The following is a 12,224-nucleotide window of genomic DNA, read 5'->3' on the forward strand; positions in this document are numbered from 1 at the left end:
ACTGTCTGAGAAGAGTCTTTCAAATTGCTTGTTGCCTGATGCCTTCAGAAAGGTGCACTGCGTCATGATTGACAGATGAAGCTCCCGTGGCGCTATGTGAGCCGGATTATCAGAGTGACATCTAATAATATGACAAACACTATCACACGAGTCATTGAACTTCCCATCACCATGACAACTGCTTCAAACCGACACAAGACTTTTTGATGCAACTTATTGGGAAATGAAATGTGTGTAAGGGTTTGAGGAAGAAGGATTCTTCCAGCTTATCCCAAACAAAAGGACCCTTAAAATACATAACAAATATGTATAATTACATTCACTAAGTTACTGCCTTATAGCTATTTACTTGTGGTTAATACAGGTCCAAGCAAATTTGTTCTTGCTGCTGTTGTTTTTTTGGTTTTTATTTTTAACAAAATGCACAGTGTCTTGATTTTTTTATGTTTATCCTTTATATTTTGTATATATTTAAAAAAAATCTTTCGACTGATAGTTAACGCCATGGCTCAGATAGAAATGTGTTTTTTGATTTTTCTGTATGTCCAGCACATGTTGAAAATTTGACAACAGAGATGACTTTGACTAATGCGGACTACAGCAACGTATGAATTAGGCATTCTGCATCCAAAGTAGAAATATGTCAGCACCCCTCTACCTTGGCTTCACTTTTGTACAATGTAATGACTGAACCTCCATGTGTCATCGTTTCCATAGCAATGGTGGTGAAGGTGAATGTATCCTTACCTGTACGGTTGAAGACGACCTGTGTTTCCGTGTGGTTGTGGTGGACATCATGGTAGTTGTCTCTATAAAGGTAGTGGACATCTCTGGAGACAGGGCTGTAGTCCTGGCTGAGCCTCCTCCAATGGGCACGTCACCAACCAACCTCACACTGCCGTTAATCTTGATGTTAGGGTTTCCCTCGGCAGCCATGTTCAACACCTTGAGCCCGTTATAATAAAGGCCCGACAGCTGACCCTGAAAGGGCCGGCTGCGATCACTACCTCCGATTACGACTGTTGCCTGGGTGTTGAAAATTGTAAGTTGTCGTCCTGGAGGAGGAGACAGCCAATTTCAGAACAGTTTATATACACACTCAAAAAAACAACAACATACAATAAAAGCAGCACCCAGAATTACAAGGGCCTATTTTGTTTTGTGGGGCAACAACCAGTTCAAGTCAGAGGCAAAAAGTAGCGGAGCTGAGACGGGCTTTAAGCCACCGGGCAATGATTTAAAACAAGCCAACCGGCCAAACAACTCGGCCACGGCCCGTAATAATGTAAGTTTTAGGAAAACTCTGAGGCTTGAAGAAAATCCCCTCCCCCGAAATAAAAAATAAATCCCCTCCCCCCAAATAAAATAAAGTATCTATTGATACCAAATGTTTCTTTTCGTGAATATTTTAATGGGGCTTTCACAGCTGGCCTCAAGTGGGCAATCAAGGAACTGCAGCTTTTTATTTGCACTTCCGTGTTGGCATATTTCATCTTTAAGACACACCTTCTTTGTACCTCACACTTTGCTCTGGTCGCTGAACATGCATGATTAAAATAGGAACCCTATGTGACGAAGCTTTATTTTCATATTTACACTTTATGGTTTATTGATTCACAGTCATTTATTTCTGCGGTTTATTAGGCATGTTAGCCAACGCTAAACTCCGTATGAAGTTGCATGCATTGTAGTGCATTCATGTTCATGCTGTATTTGCAGGTTCAGAGATCATCACTTTGAATTGAGCTCTTTGAAAGAAGCTTGTATTAAGATTTTAGGACTTGCATTCATGATGTTCAAAAGGGCATCACATACAAATGTTTATGTTTTGTATTAAAGAAGTGTTGAAGAAGTGCAGACAAAGTTTTTCACATCATCTGAGTAAATAAAACACACAAAAAAAAAGAAGCATAAAAACACGTTTAAAATTACCTTTCTCTTGTAGCCACTCCTCTACTGGTCTGGCGTATTTGAAAGGAATTTTCTTATTGGCCATTTGATAGCGTTCAATGTCGCTGTTCCCTTTAAAGTTTAAGAAGACATTTATGAAAAGATTTATTGATCGTCAGCACCATGCCTCTTGTCAGTTTTCATTTCCTCTCTTACATTTACAACAAAGTTTAAAAGACTTTAACTGAAGATTGTACGAGAGCAGGCGTAAATATGATGACTTCATATGAAGGGAAAGACAACTGTGACTTTAATATCCCTGCTGTGGGTCGATGTCAATATGACTTTAGATAAAAGCAGGAGAGTTTAACAGAAAGAAACACAACTTATACAGACAGTACAAAATGTGAAGGTCACATTTTAAGCAAAAGACGCTTCACCATGTTTTACAACACTAACGTGTCTCTAGTCTGTCTACAAATGAAGAGAAAGCCTGAGCCACCGTCAGGGGCGTGGTCAGATAAATCTAATTAACATATTTAAAGCTACAGACACAGAAACAGCCTGTTCTGAGCAGGGCTGAAATAGAGGGGTTTATAGACATGATCAAATACAGGATCAGAGTGGATTTAGAATAAGACACTTCACATACATGTTTTGGGGAGCTCTAAGACTTACTGAAACTTTCTGAAAAGGAGGAGAATAAGTGACCTTTTAAAGAGACTATAATGAATTACTCTGTCCACAGGAGGTGCTTAAACAAAGACAGGAGGAGCTGAATGATTAAGTAAGGTGAATTACACCATTTCTAACACAACAAACAACAATAAAAGTAGCTATTAAGAGTGTACGTATATTGTGTGTTTTACTGTAGAGGGCTCTGGTATGGTATCAGCAGCTCCTCCATTTATTCTCAGCTGACCATCAAAGTAGAGGCCCGAGGTCACGCCCCCTGCTCATGCATTTCCATTGTCCTCATGCCTTTATCCTAAAAGAGCAATATTATAAACGCTTATTCCCTGACAAGCTCATTCAAAGTGCTGCGTCTTAAATGCTCAAGGTCTGACCCCAGCACAGACAATCTGCAGCGACTTTTTCTTCTCTCGTGTTCAGACACACACCAACTGCTTGAACACATTTTTGACCGATGGGATTAAACGGGTTAGAGAGTAAAGCAGCAGGGCGAGTACAGACAGTTCACTTTAAAGACCAATGTTCAGAACAATCAGTGGTTAGATCTTATGACCTTTATTATCCCCGTGTGAAGTCATAACTGTACAGTATATTCTGTCATGGGACGCAGGTCAGCCAGTGCATCGTCATCTACACTTCTCCTAACTCCTCTATAAGGTTTTTAACTATTTAATGTTACAGGGAAATATCCTCTCTTTGAGTACACAATCTGAACCGGAAGCTTTGAAATTAAACTTAAAATATTTTACTTAATTTTTTTTTAAATTGCTGCAGACGTTTTGTGCTTCTTAGTGGCTTCACGTATTCACCTGCAGGTGATGCATATTAGGAGGCTGGTTAGAGGCCCGGCTCTATCATATAAGATACTAAGGGTGAGCATGTTTTTTCAACACACTATTCAGCAACTTAGAATAAAAGGGGTGCCGGCAGAGGTTAGTGCACGGTATGCAGAGGCTGTAATCCTCCAAGCGGACGGCTGGGGGTCTCTCTCCCTGATTTCTGACTCTCCAACTAAAGGCTTATTTTTACATCACAGTGACTATTAACTTTGACATGTAAGACAGATTGAAGTACGTTTAGAAATATCTCAAGTATGGGGTCATACTAGTGATGAAGTGGCTTTAACCACCAAAATCATTGAGCTGCTCCTCAGTCTGTAGTCTGTAATATTGTAGTTCCGGTGATGGACCAGCAGAGGGCGGCAGAGCTCACAGGTTACAGATCATGTTCTTTCTGCTTCATAGAGTTTGTCTGCGTGTTATTTTGTGTCCTGCATTGTTCTGCCTGTTTGTTTTGTACAGGACAACTCTTGTGTATTCGTGGTTTTACTTTGAGGCCCACTTACAGACGGGCATTAGACTAAAAGGGTTGTCGTGTGTAACACTCTTGTACAGAGAAAAGTACAACAAAGAATAATTATAAACTCTAAAAACGAGTGTTATTGTTAATGTCAAAGGCTCAGTGTTTATTTCTGTCCCTTTGAAATCCACAAAAAGAAGAACAAAAATGAAATGCACTGAGGTATAATCCTGAGAGGAACAGACTGGCACAGGAAAGAGTCCTAAACCTGGAAGTGAGTTAGCATTTTAGCAACATGTTAAAATGAAGTGCTGGAGATGAGAGAGATGAATTGGCGTTGTACCTGTTGGAAAGTGTTCGTTGATGGACCAGTTGTCCACCTGTAGCGTAGCATTGCCACCGTTCCTGGTGAACCGCACCACGTGATACTTCCCATCATTCACTGGGGTGCTGCCCTCCTGCACGGTGATGTCCACGGTGCCGATGTTGAACGTCACTCCTATTTTGCCTTGTTGCTGAATTGAGAGAAACAAAATCATCACCGTAAAAAAAACCTTGAAATATTCTTTATGCGATTTCTTCATGATCCCTGCATACATTTTTATACTCACTATGTGCAGCATGAGATAATCCCCCAGACCGGGTGCGCTGTCAATCCTGACCAGGATGCCTTCTTTCAGGGAGGTGCTGAAGCCGACGGTCAGCCTGTCCGTCCTGGTACTCGGCCTCTCATTGGCCGGCCACTTGAATGTGATGAGGCCGCCTCCTTTACCGAAGATGTACGTTGTCCCAGCTGAACAGACAAAAAAAAAAAATCTGTTACGGATCCCTGTAAAAACCTGCATGCTGTTTGTGAGTGGGACATTTTTTTCAAACTAAGATCCTTTGCATCAAAAGAGGCCAACTTTTCCACATATGAATTCATAATGTCTCATTTAAACATGGCCCACCCAACACCGGAGCACAGACATGTTACTGCCTCTGTAGAGCCGCTCGACTCTGTGCATGTGTTTGGTGCACAAACACCTAACGTCTACAGGGGTCATAATGATGGATGTGCAGTCCTGTGGTCTTAAAGCATGCTGACATCTCCTCAGAGAGGTGTTTAACATTAAAGCCTCAGGTTTATTTTGGAAGTATTCACCGAGCTTCATGACTGACCCTCTTTCAGGGAGAAAACTTGGGGTATCTTATGGAACGGGAGCCACTGCAACTTGAATTTCAAAATAAATCAGGAGGTATTCAGACAGAGTGATCATGTGAGAATAAAAAAGAATTTGGCTCGGTGAATTATTTTTTACAAGTTGCCCCTCAGCTGCTCTTTGCTTGACAGTGAAAGTCTTTTAATTGACACTGGTGGTTGACGTTCCTTCAAACTGACATCATGACAGATTATTTTAGATACTCAGTCAGAGCAGACGTCTTTATCTAACAGAGACAACATCGCCTTTTTCCTGTCTTTCTTGTGCTTCAAAGCACAGTAGCTAGCAGCTGGAGCGAACACTTTGTCTGTGTGGATGTGAGGAAGACGACAGCTGTGTGGGTGTGGGTGACTTTTAGGCAGCGTTGGTCCTGATACGCAGGACTTAAAATAAATAAAATAGTGCAGAGCGTGTGTGTTGAGACGTAGGTTTATGTTGCATGTAACATTCCTTGAAGGATTTAAAAGATACCATTTGCCTTGAATTTCCCTCGGGATCAATAAAGTATCTATCGATCCATCTATATCAGTGTCAGGATCCAGCAGTAAATTACAAAACAGAAAAAAAACTCAAAATACAGAAGATGAGAGCTTTTTCTAAATACTGTATCAGTAAATAACGTAACGTGATTTATCTTGTTTAAATCAAATTGAAACATTTTTGCATCCATTTTTAAACGAACTCAGTCAACCAGTCGCACACGAACCACTCCGGCGTATGCAGGTCTCCTCGCACACGTACTCAGATGACGTCACCTGGAGAAGCTGAGGCTGTTTTTTTAATTCCCTCTCGTCTAAAATTTTTTTTAATTGTTCGTGCTTGCTCATTACAGTGGAACTAAAAATCTTTCAAACACATGAAACTCTTTTCAGCACAGCTAGCTTCACAGTTCAGCAGCAGAAATGTTCTGATAAATACTAAACCTTACTTTGACACTTTCTAAATGCGTTTGTATGAACCGCAACTCAAAACCAGAAAATGTAAAATACAAAAATAAAATGAATCTGTCGTTGTCAGAGTTGAGCTTTTATAACTCTATAAAGAGCTCGAGACTGTTACACTTTGTTAATGTGGGGCGGCTGTGGCTCTGTTGGAAGAGTTGGGGGTTCGATCCACCAACATGTCTGATGTGTCCTTGGGCAAGACACTGAACCCGCTGCTTGGTCCATGGTGCGTGCATGTGTATGAATGGGATTAGTTCATTCTGACGCTCTTACTACACAGCAGCCTCTACCATCAGTGTGTGAATTTGTAGGTGTGGCCTGTGGTGAATAATTTCCCAACATGAATCCAGCAGGAGCTCAAGCAGAACCAGACTCCTGGTGAACGACTTCTCCAGAGTTCAGTCCAGCCCATCAGACGCCTTCAGACCTGATGTCTGCAGTCATCTCATATCACACAATCTGCCTTCTCCTTTCATCTGTTTTGTCTTCACTAAGCGTCTGAAGATGGAAGCCGTTTGTGTCTTTATGATTATGACCCAGTCGCAGACGGCTGCGGTGGATCTTCATCGCCTCAAGTCAAACTGAAAGCTGGCTGCAAAAAGAAATATGCGTCTGACTTTGATTAAAGAGAACAGAAGGCAGGTTTAACTCTGTCTGAGGCTGCTCTTCCTTCATTACTTCTCCCGTACTCCCCTCACAGCTGTTGTCATTAGTTTGTGTGCGCACAGATTGTGACGGATAAATGCCTTTATAAAGTGTCATTTATGATCCGCCGCGGTAATCACAGCAGGGAAACTGCACGAGGGAACGTGCACAATTAATCAAAGTGTTAACACAGTTTCTAACGAGCATGTTTTATTTATTCATGTGACCTATCCAGGATATAAGACAGGCGGGACAGCTACTCATGTCAAAAGGGGATTTGTTAAAAATGAATGCTTAATGCATGTCCACACGTCAAAATCAGTCGAAGAAACATCGACATGGCAAATGAGTGCTGCTTTCAAATCGAATCCAGCGTCTGGAGTCGTGCAGTTCTCCTTCACGTCCTCCCTTCAAAAGCCCCGAATAAGAAACCTGACTTTGTGAATGTGTAAGAAATGTATCGAGAAAAGTTAAAGTGCTGTAGTCACAGTGAGAAAAGATTAAAAACTGTATGTTCAGTGTTGCTTTGCATTGACGAGGGTCCAGATGGACTCAGAACTTCGTGTGTGTTATATTGTCTTCCTGCACAGATTGCTTTTCATCTTTTCGCCCAATTCTGTGCTATTGTGATGTCCCTCTTTGCCCCCCCCACACACACACACACACACACACACACACACACACACACACACACACACACACACACACACACACACACACACACACACACACACACACACACACACACACACACACACACACACACACACACACACACACACACACACACACACACACACACACACACACACACACACACACACCTGGCCACTCCAAGTTTTCATGGAAATGAGTTTTCCAGAGAAGAATGATGATTGCAATAATCAACACATAACAAGGATCAAAAGGTGTCCCGCTGCAATCACCACAACTCTAATTGATCCACAAATAGCAGCAGACACACTCTCAGCACTGTGGAAGTCGCTGCAGAGATGTGTCTACTTGGATGTGTCCTCTCTCTGGAACTTCATTAAAAAGTCCTTGAAATCACTTAAAGTTGTTTAACAAGGAAAGGAGAGAGTCAGCCCTTATATGCAAACAAAAACTCATAAAACGTACACAGAGAAATAAACAACACGGCAAACTAGCAAAAAAAAAAAAAAAAGAGTCATTCTAAGCTTTGGCTCTTAAACTAGCTTTGTAAAAACTTCCAACCACCCTCCAGATGAATTCAAGTTTTCTAACCTGTTACTGAATTATCCTTTAAATAAGTGCTTCTCTTTAAGACAAACAGAAACAGGTGTTAAAACTCGGGCACAACATTTTCTCAATCAACAACTTCTCACTAAATTTCCATCGTTAATCGTATTTTGAAATGCCAAAAACTTTAAAGGGCTTTTATTTTGAAAATGTCTGTAATGTCTTGAGCTGAGAGTACTTTACTTGCTGTTTGAATTCAACCCTGCTTTTATTTTGAAATAAAGAAAGGACCTTCTGTACTCGAGTACAGAAACAGGAAGTGATTAGAGATCATACACTGATGTCAAACAGTTTTAAAGGAACGGTAACAAAGGTCAATGTGTGATGTCATCAGGCTAATGTGAGCTGCTTGTTTAAGTGAAATGAGACGTTCAACGAGTCCTTCTTTTACATCACTGAGACTACAGAGAGAGGATTATCTACGGTGAGCCTGAAGGGACAAAACAGGAGGAGATTAATCACGATTTATTACAAAAATGTAAACGTTAAACTCTGACGATGACAGCCCTGATTCAAACCAGTAAAAACAACGAGTGGTTCAAAAAAATCCTCTTTAAATATCAGCGTCTGTCTTTCGTTGAGTTTCAGCGGATTCAAGCCGAGCTGTTTTTTAGACATTGAGCCGTAAACAGGTTCACTGAAGCGTCATTTCTCAGTGCTTTGCTCAAGAACGACATGACTCTGCTACGTGCACTTTTTCATTGACAAAGTGTGCGTTATGATTGCATCCACCATTTTGAAATGCACTGGTGGTTTTCACCCAGCAACATCCTCCAGTGTGGAAAATAAAGCCAACGCAAAAATGCTAACAATTCCTTATGTGTCCTCTGATTACAAACTCAAACTAGCTCTCATACTGTATTAACAGCTAATATTAGATATGGTTCAAAAAACTGTTTCTTCTTTTGATCATAGATTTTAGTCACGTGACCAGTGCCGAAGGCCTTTGAGCAAAAACAGCTTAAAGTAGCTGCCACCAGTGAATACACAGCTGGCCTGCAGCTTGTTCATTTAGCCTCTCATCGCAGCGATGTGATGCGTGCATGTCGTGACAACCAAAGAAAAACGGAGTTATTAAGATGCACTGCGAGGTCTGGTGGCTTGAGACCCTCGTACATCACACGGGACACGACCTCAACCTCTGCAAAGTCTTTGAGTTTTAAAGACCGACCACGCCAACTGAATGTTCAAACAACTTGACTTTTAGAGGCCATGGCTGTAGCCTAGCAGGTTGGTGCATTAAGTAGCATGCACTAAAGCAGTGGTGTCCAAACTTTTTTTCTTGCGGGCCAAGAATTGCTCACGGGCCACAGGGGTTTTTTTTAAATATTGGAGGGAACTTTTTGTATTTTGACCTCTTCAAAAAAGAATGTAAATACACAATAACTAATTGCAGTGGGAAACTGTTGTGTTCTAATTTTTTGGAAAGAATAGTCAGGCTTTTATAGGTCTCCCTCGCTAACATGAAAAAGAAAAAAAGAACGAAATATGCCATCTGATGAGGCCTGGGGCCAAAATCTTCTGATTCTTCAATTTGAAGTCAAGGGCCACAAATGGCCCCCGGGCCGCACTTTGGACACCCCTGCACTAAAGTAATGTTTGGGCTTTTAGGCTGAATTACAGTCAGTGTAAGGGCGCAGTGGTTAGTGCGTGCACCCCATGTACGGAGGCTATCGTCCTCCAGTTGGGCAGCCCAGGTTCAAATCCGATCTGTGTGTCATTCCCCACTCTGTCCACTGTCCTGTCTCTCTAATACAGGCACAAAAAGTAAAATTTTTTTTTTTAAAATGACAGTCAATAGCTACAGCTGATACACTGTTCTTGACATATTCACGGATTTGGCAGAGGTTGAATCAAACGTGAATCAAACGTGACAATAAAAACAATGGATAATGAATTATTTTCTCAGTTTGACTTTTCTTTCCTACGGGAAGTCTGAAACCCGACTACACAGACACGTGGTTCGGTTTTTCCACTCACCATGGCCTCCCTTCAGCGACGCAGACGACCTGTATATGGAGATGGGTAGATTGGAGGAGCGGTGCCTCCCACCATGCTGGTGATGCTGCTCAGGGTGAGCATATGAGGCTGCGACCATCTGAGGTCCAGAGACACTGGCAGAGTTCACAAACAGCCGGGACGGGGACGAGCTCTGCTTTACAGACGCAGCGAAACACCCCAGAATGAACCAACCCATCCAGACGCTGTGATAGAGAACGACAAGGCCAGGAGCTCTGCAGGAACCCGCTTTCATGAAACCCCGTGAAGGCGATGCTCCCATGGGGCACATGACGGAGGGTGAAACGATCCGAACAGACACGAGGAAGCGTTCATGATTGAGAGAGCCCCATAGTAAGAATGAGCGCCACAGAATCAGCCAAAGTCAGACGCTCACAGACGGTTTGTTGGTTTTAGACATCCTGAGAAGATTCTCAATAAAAGGCAAAAAAAAAAAATCCTAACACGTACACATTTGCTCCACAGCCTGCAGGAAACTAAGAGTGAACATAAGAATGGAAGCACAGCGGCACCCTCCTCTGAACAGGACATGTGGGTTAGATTGGGCAGCCTTTTGCTGATCACACTTCCATCTCTCTGCCAATTTCTCCATCCATTTATTCTGACTTTTTAAACAGACATCTAAATGCAATCTTGCACAGATGGAAAGTCGACGGAGAGGAGGACTTCGTCTGATCCTCTGAAACTTGCACAATACACTGCCACCAAAAAAGCCATTAAAAATAGAAGACCGTATATCCAGTATATCCTGTCCGTCCACTCCTCAGAGCGCCGCTCGCTTCCTTTTAATGTGACTTCATGAAGATTTCAGGAGTATCCGTCAAAAGCACAGTATAGAAGAACAATGCAAAAAAAATTATTTCTTGTCTCCGTTTTCCCGCGTCTTTGCTTTAAGACACCGTCCTCTGATGTGTGCTCAGTATTGCCAAGCACACTTCAAGAAAAGAGAGCAGCAATGATCTGGAGCAACAGAGAGAGAGAGAGAGAGAGAGAGAGAGAGAGAGAGAGAGAGAGAGAGAGAGAGAGAGAGAGAGAGAGAGAGAGAGAGAGAGACGGTGGAGAGGTAGTGTTGGATTGGAGGGGTGGGACTGGAGAAGGCAGAGCACGATCATTGAAGGGCGGAAATTAAAGGTGCAATATGGAGATTTATTACCTGGGCTCTTCTTCCCAATCGCTGATGTTCGTGTTCTACCTATAACTATGGAAATCCACTTCTTTTATCCATCCTCCTTTAGCCACCTGAGGACTGATTTTATTTTTTAAGTACTTCAGTCTTTTTTTTTTTTTGTCCTGCAAACCCAACATTCAATCCAGCTTTAGAAAAAGAAGACGGCTCCAACAAAGTGTCCAACACCAAGTCACTGTGGGTCAGAAGAAACAGTGCTGTACTTCTGGCACAGATGTTACTGTATGTTCCAGTGTGTGATTTACTCCAGGTGATGTTTTCATGTCCTAACTACAGAGAGTGAGTGAGAGCACAAGGCTGACTGCAGGTTAACTATTTTCTTATTACAAATTCTGTTGCACAATAAGTGACCAAGAATGTAGAGGCAAGAGAAAAGTTCATAATGATAAATACAGTTAAAAATGTTAAAATTGTTAAAAGCAAAGCAAATTCCATGTTTTTTGAGTAACTTCGCATGTTGTGATAAAAAGGTGTACTTTCCCTTTAAGATCGTATATGTGTGCAAGATATTGTATTGGTTTTGTTTTTGATTACTCAGCTGTGACTGTGAGCTTTGGAAGCAAACTGGAAGTTTTCTTACTGTTTTTATTGATTGGTATTTAGTCACAACGAGGTGTATTAGTCAGGCACGTTCATATCCGTGGAATTATAACTTTGAATAAATGGGAAATTTTTTCCTTTTTTTTACAATGTTTTTGAAGTGAACTTTTGTTGAACTGTGGAGCCTGAGCTGGCTAAAGACACTTCTCGTGGAACGTAACTTTTGCTAACAATGGACATCAGAGTAAGCCATTGCACGTTCACAGGCCGGTTCAAACCTCTACAAAAGAAAAAAAAAAAAGATGAAACATGTTCAGTGTGACTGTTGTGAATGGTGGACACAAATCTGAAAAGCCCAAAACTGATTGAAAAGATGAATGACATGACAGCGCCCTGTAAGTGGAGCCAGAACATTTTGAGCTCCCCCTACTGACTGGCTGCAGTACAGGTCTAAAGGCCCACCTACTCCATGTTAACAGATGGACAAGGGTCAATGTCAGTTTGTCCAGTTTTGGCTTCTCTTATCATTACGAGGTCTTATCATGC

General features: G+C 41.8%; 1 protein-coding gene across 2 annotated transcripts in view; it reads right to left on the reverse strand.

Annotated features, from left to right (window-relative positions):
• Positions 1-12,224, reverse strand: part of nrxn3a (neurexin 3a) — a 136,110-nt gene that overhangs the window by 12,727 nt on the left and 111,159 nt on the right. Inside the window, exons 1-5 of one of the 2 annotated variants that reach the window (XM_079369969.1) lie at positions 9,914-11,404; positions 4,494-4,675; positions 4,226-4,397; positions 1,933-2,022; positions 748-1,055 (exon numbers count right to left, since the gene is read on the reverse strand). In XM_079369969.1, the coding sequence (XP_079226095.1) occupies positions 748-1,055; positions 1,933-2,022; positions 4,226-4,397; positions 4,494-4,675; positions 9,914-10,223 (1,062 nt within the window). In that variant the 5' untranslated portion in view covers positions 10,224-11,404. Of the gene's footprint in view, positions 1-747; positions 1,056-1,932; positions 2,023-4,225; positions 4,398-4,493; positions 4,676-9,913; positions 11,405-12,224 lie in introns of those variants that run through there. The other variant, XM_079369968.1, reaches the window with a different exon arrangement.

Source organism: Symphodus melops (assembly GCF_947650265.1).
Source record: "Symphodus melops genome assembly, chromosome: 19".
Lineage (NCBI taxonomy): Eukaryota > Metazoa > Chordata > Actinopteri > Labriformes > Labridae > Symphodus > Symphodus melops.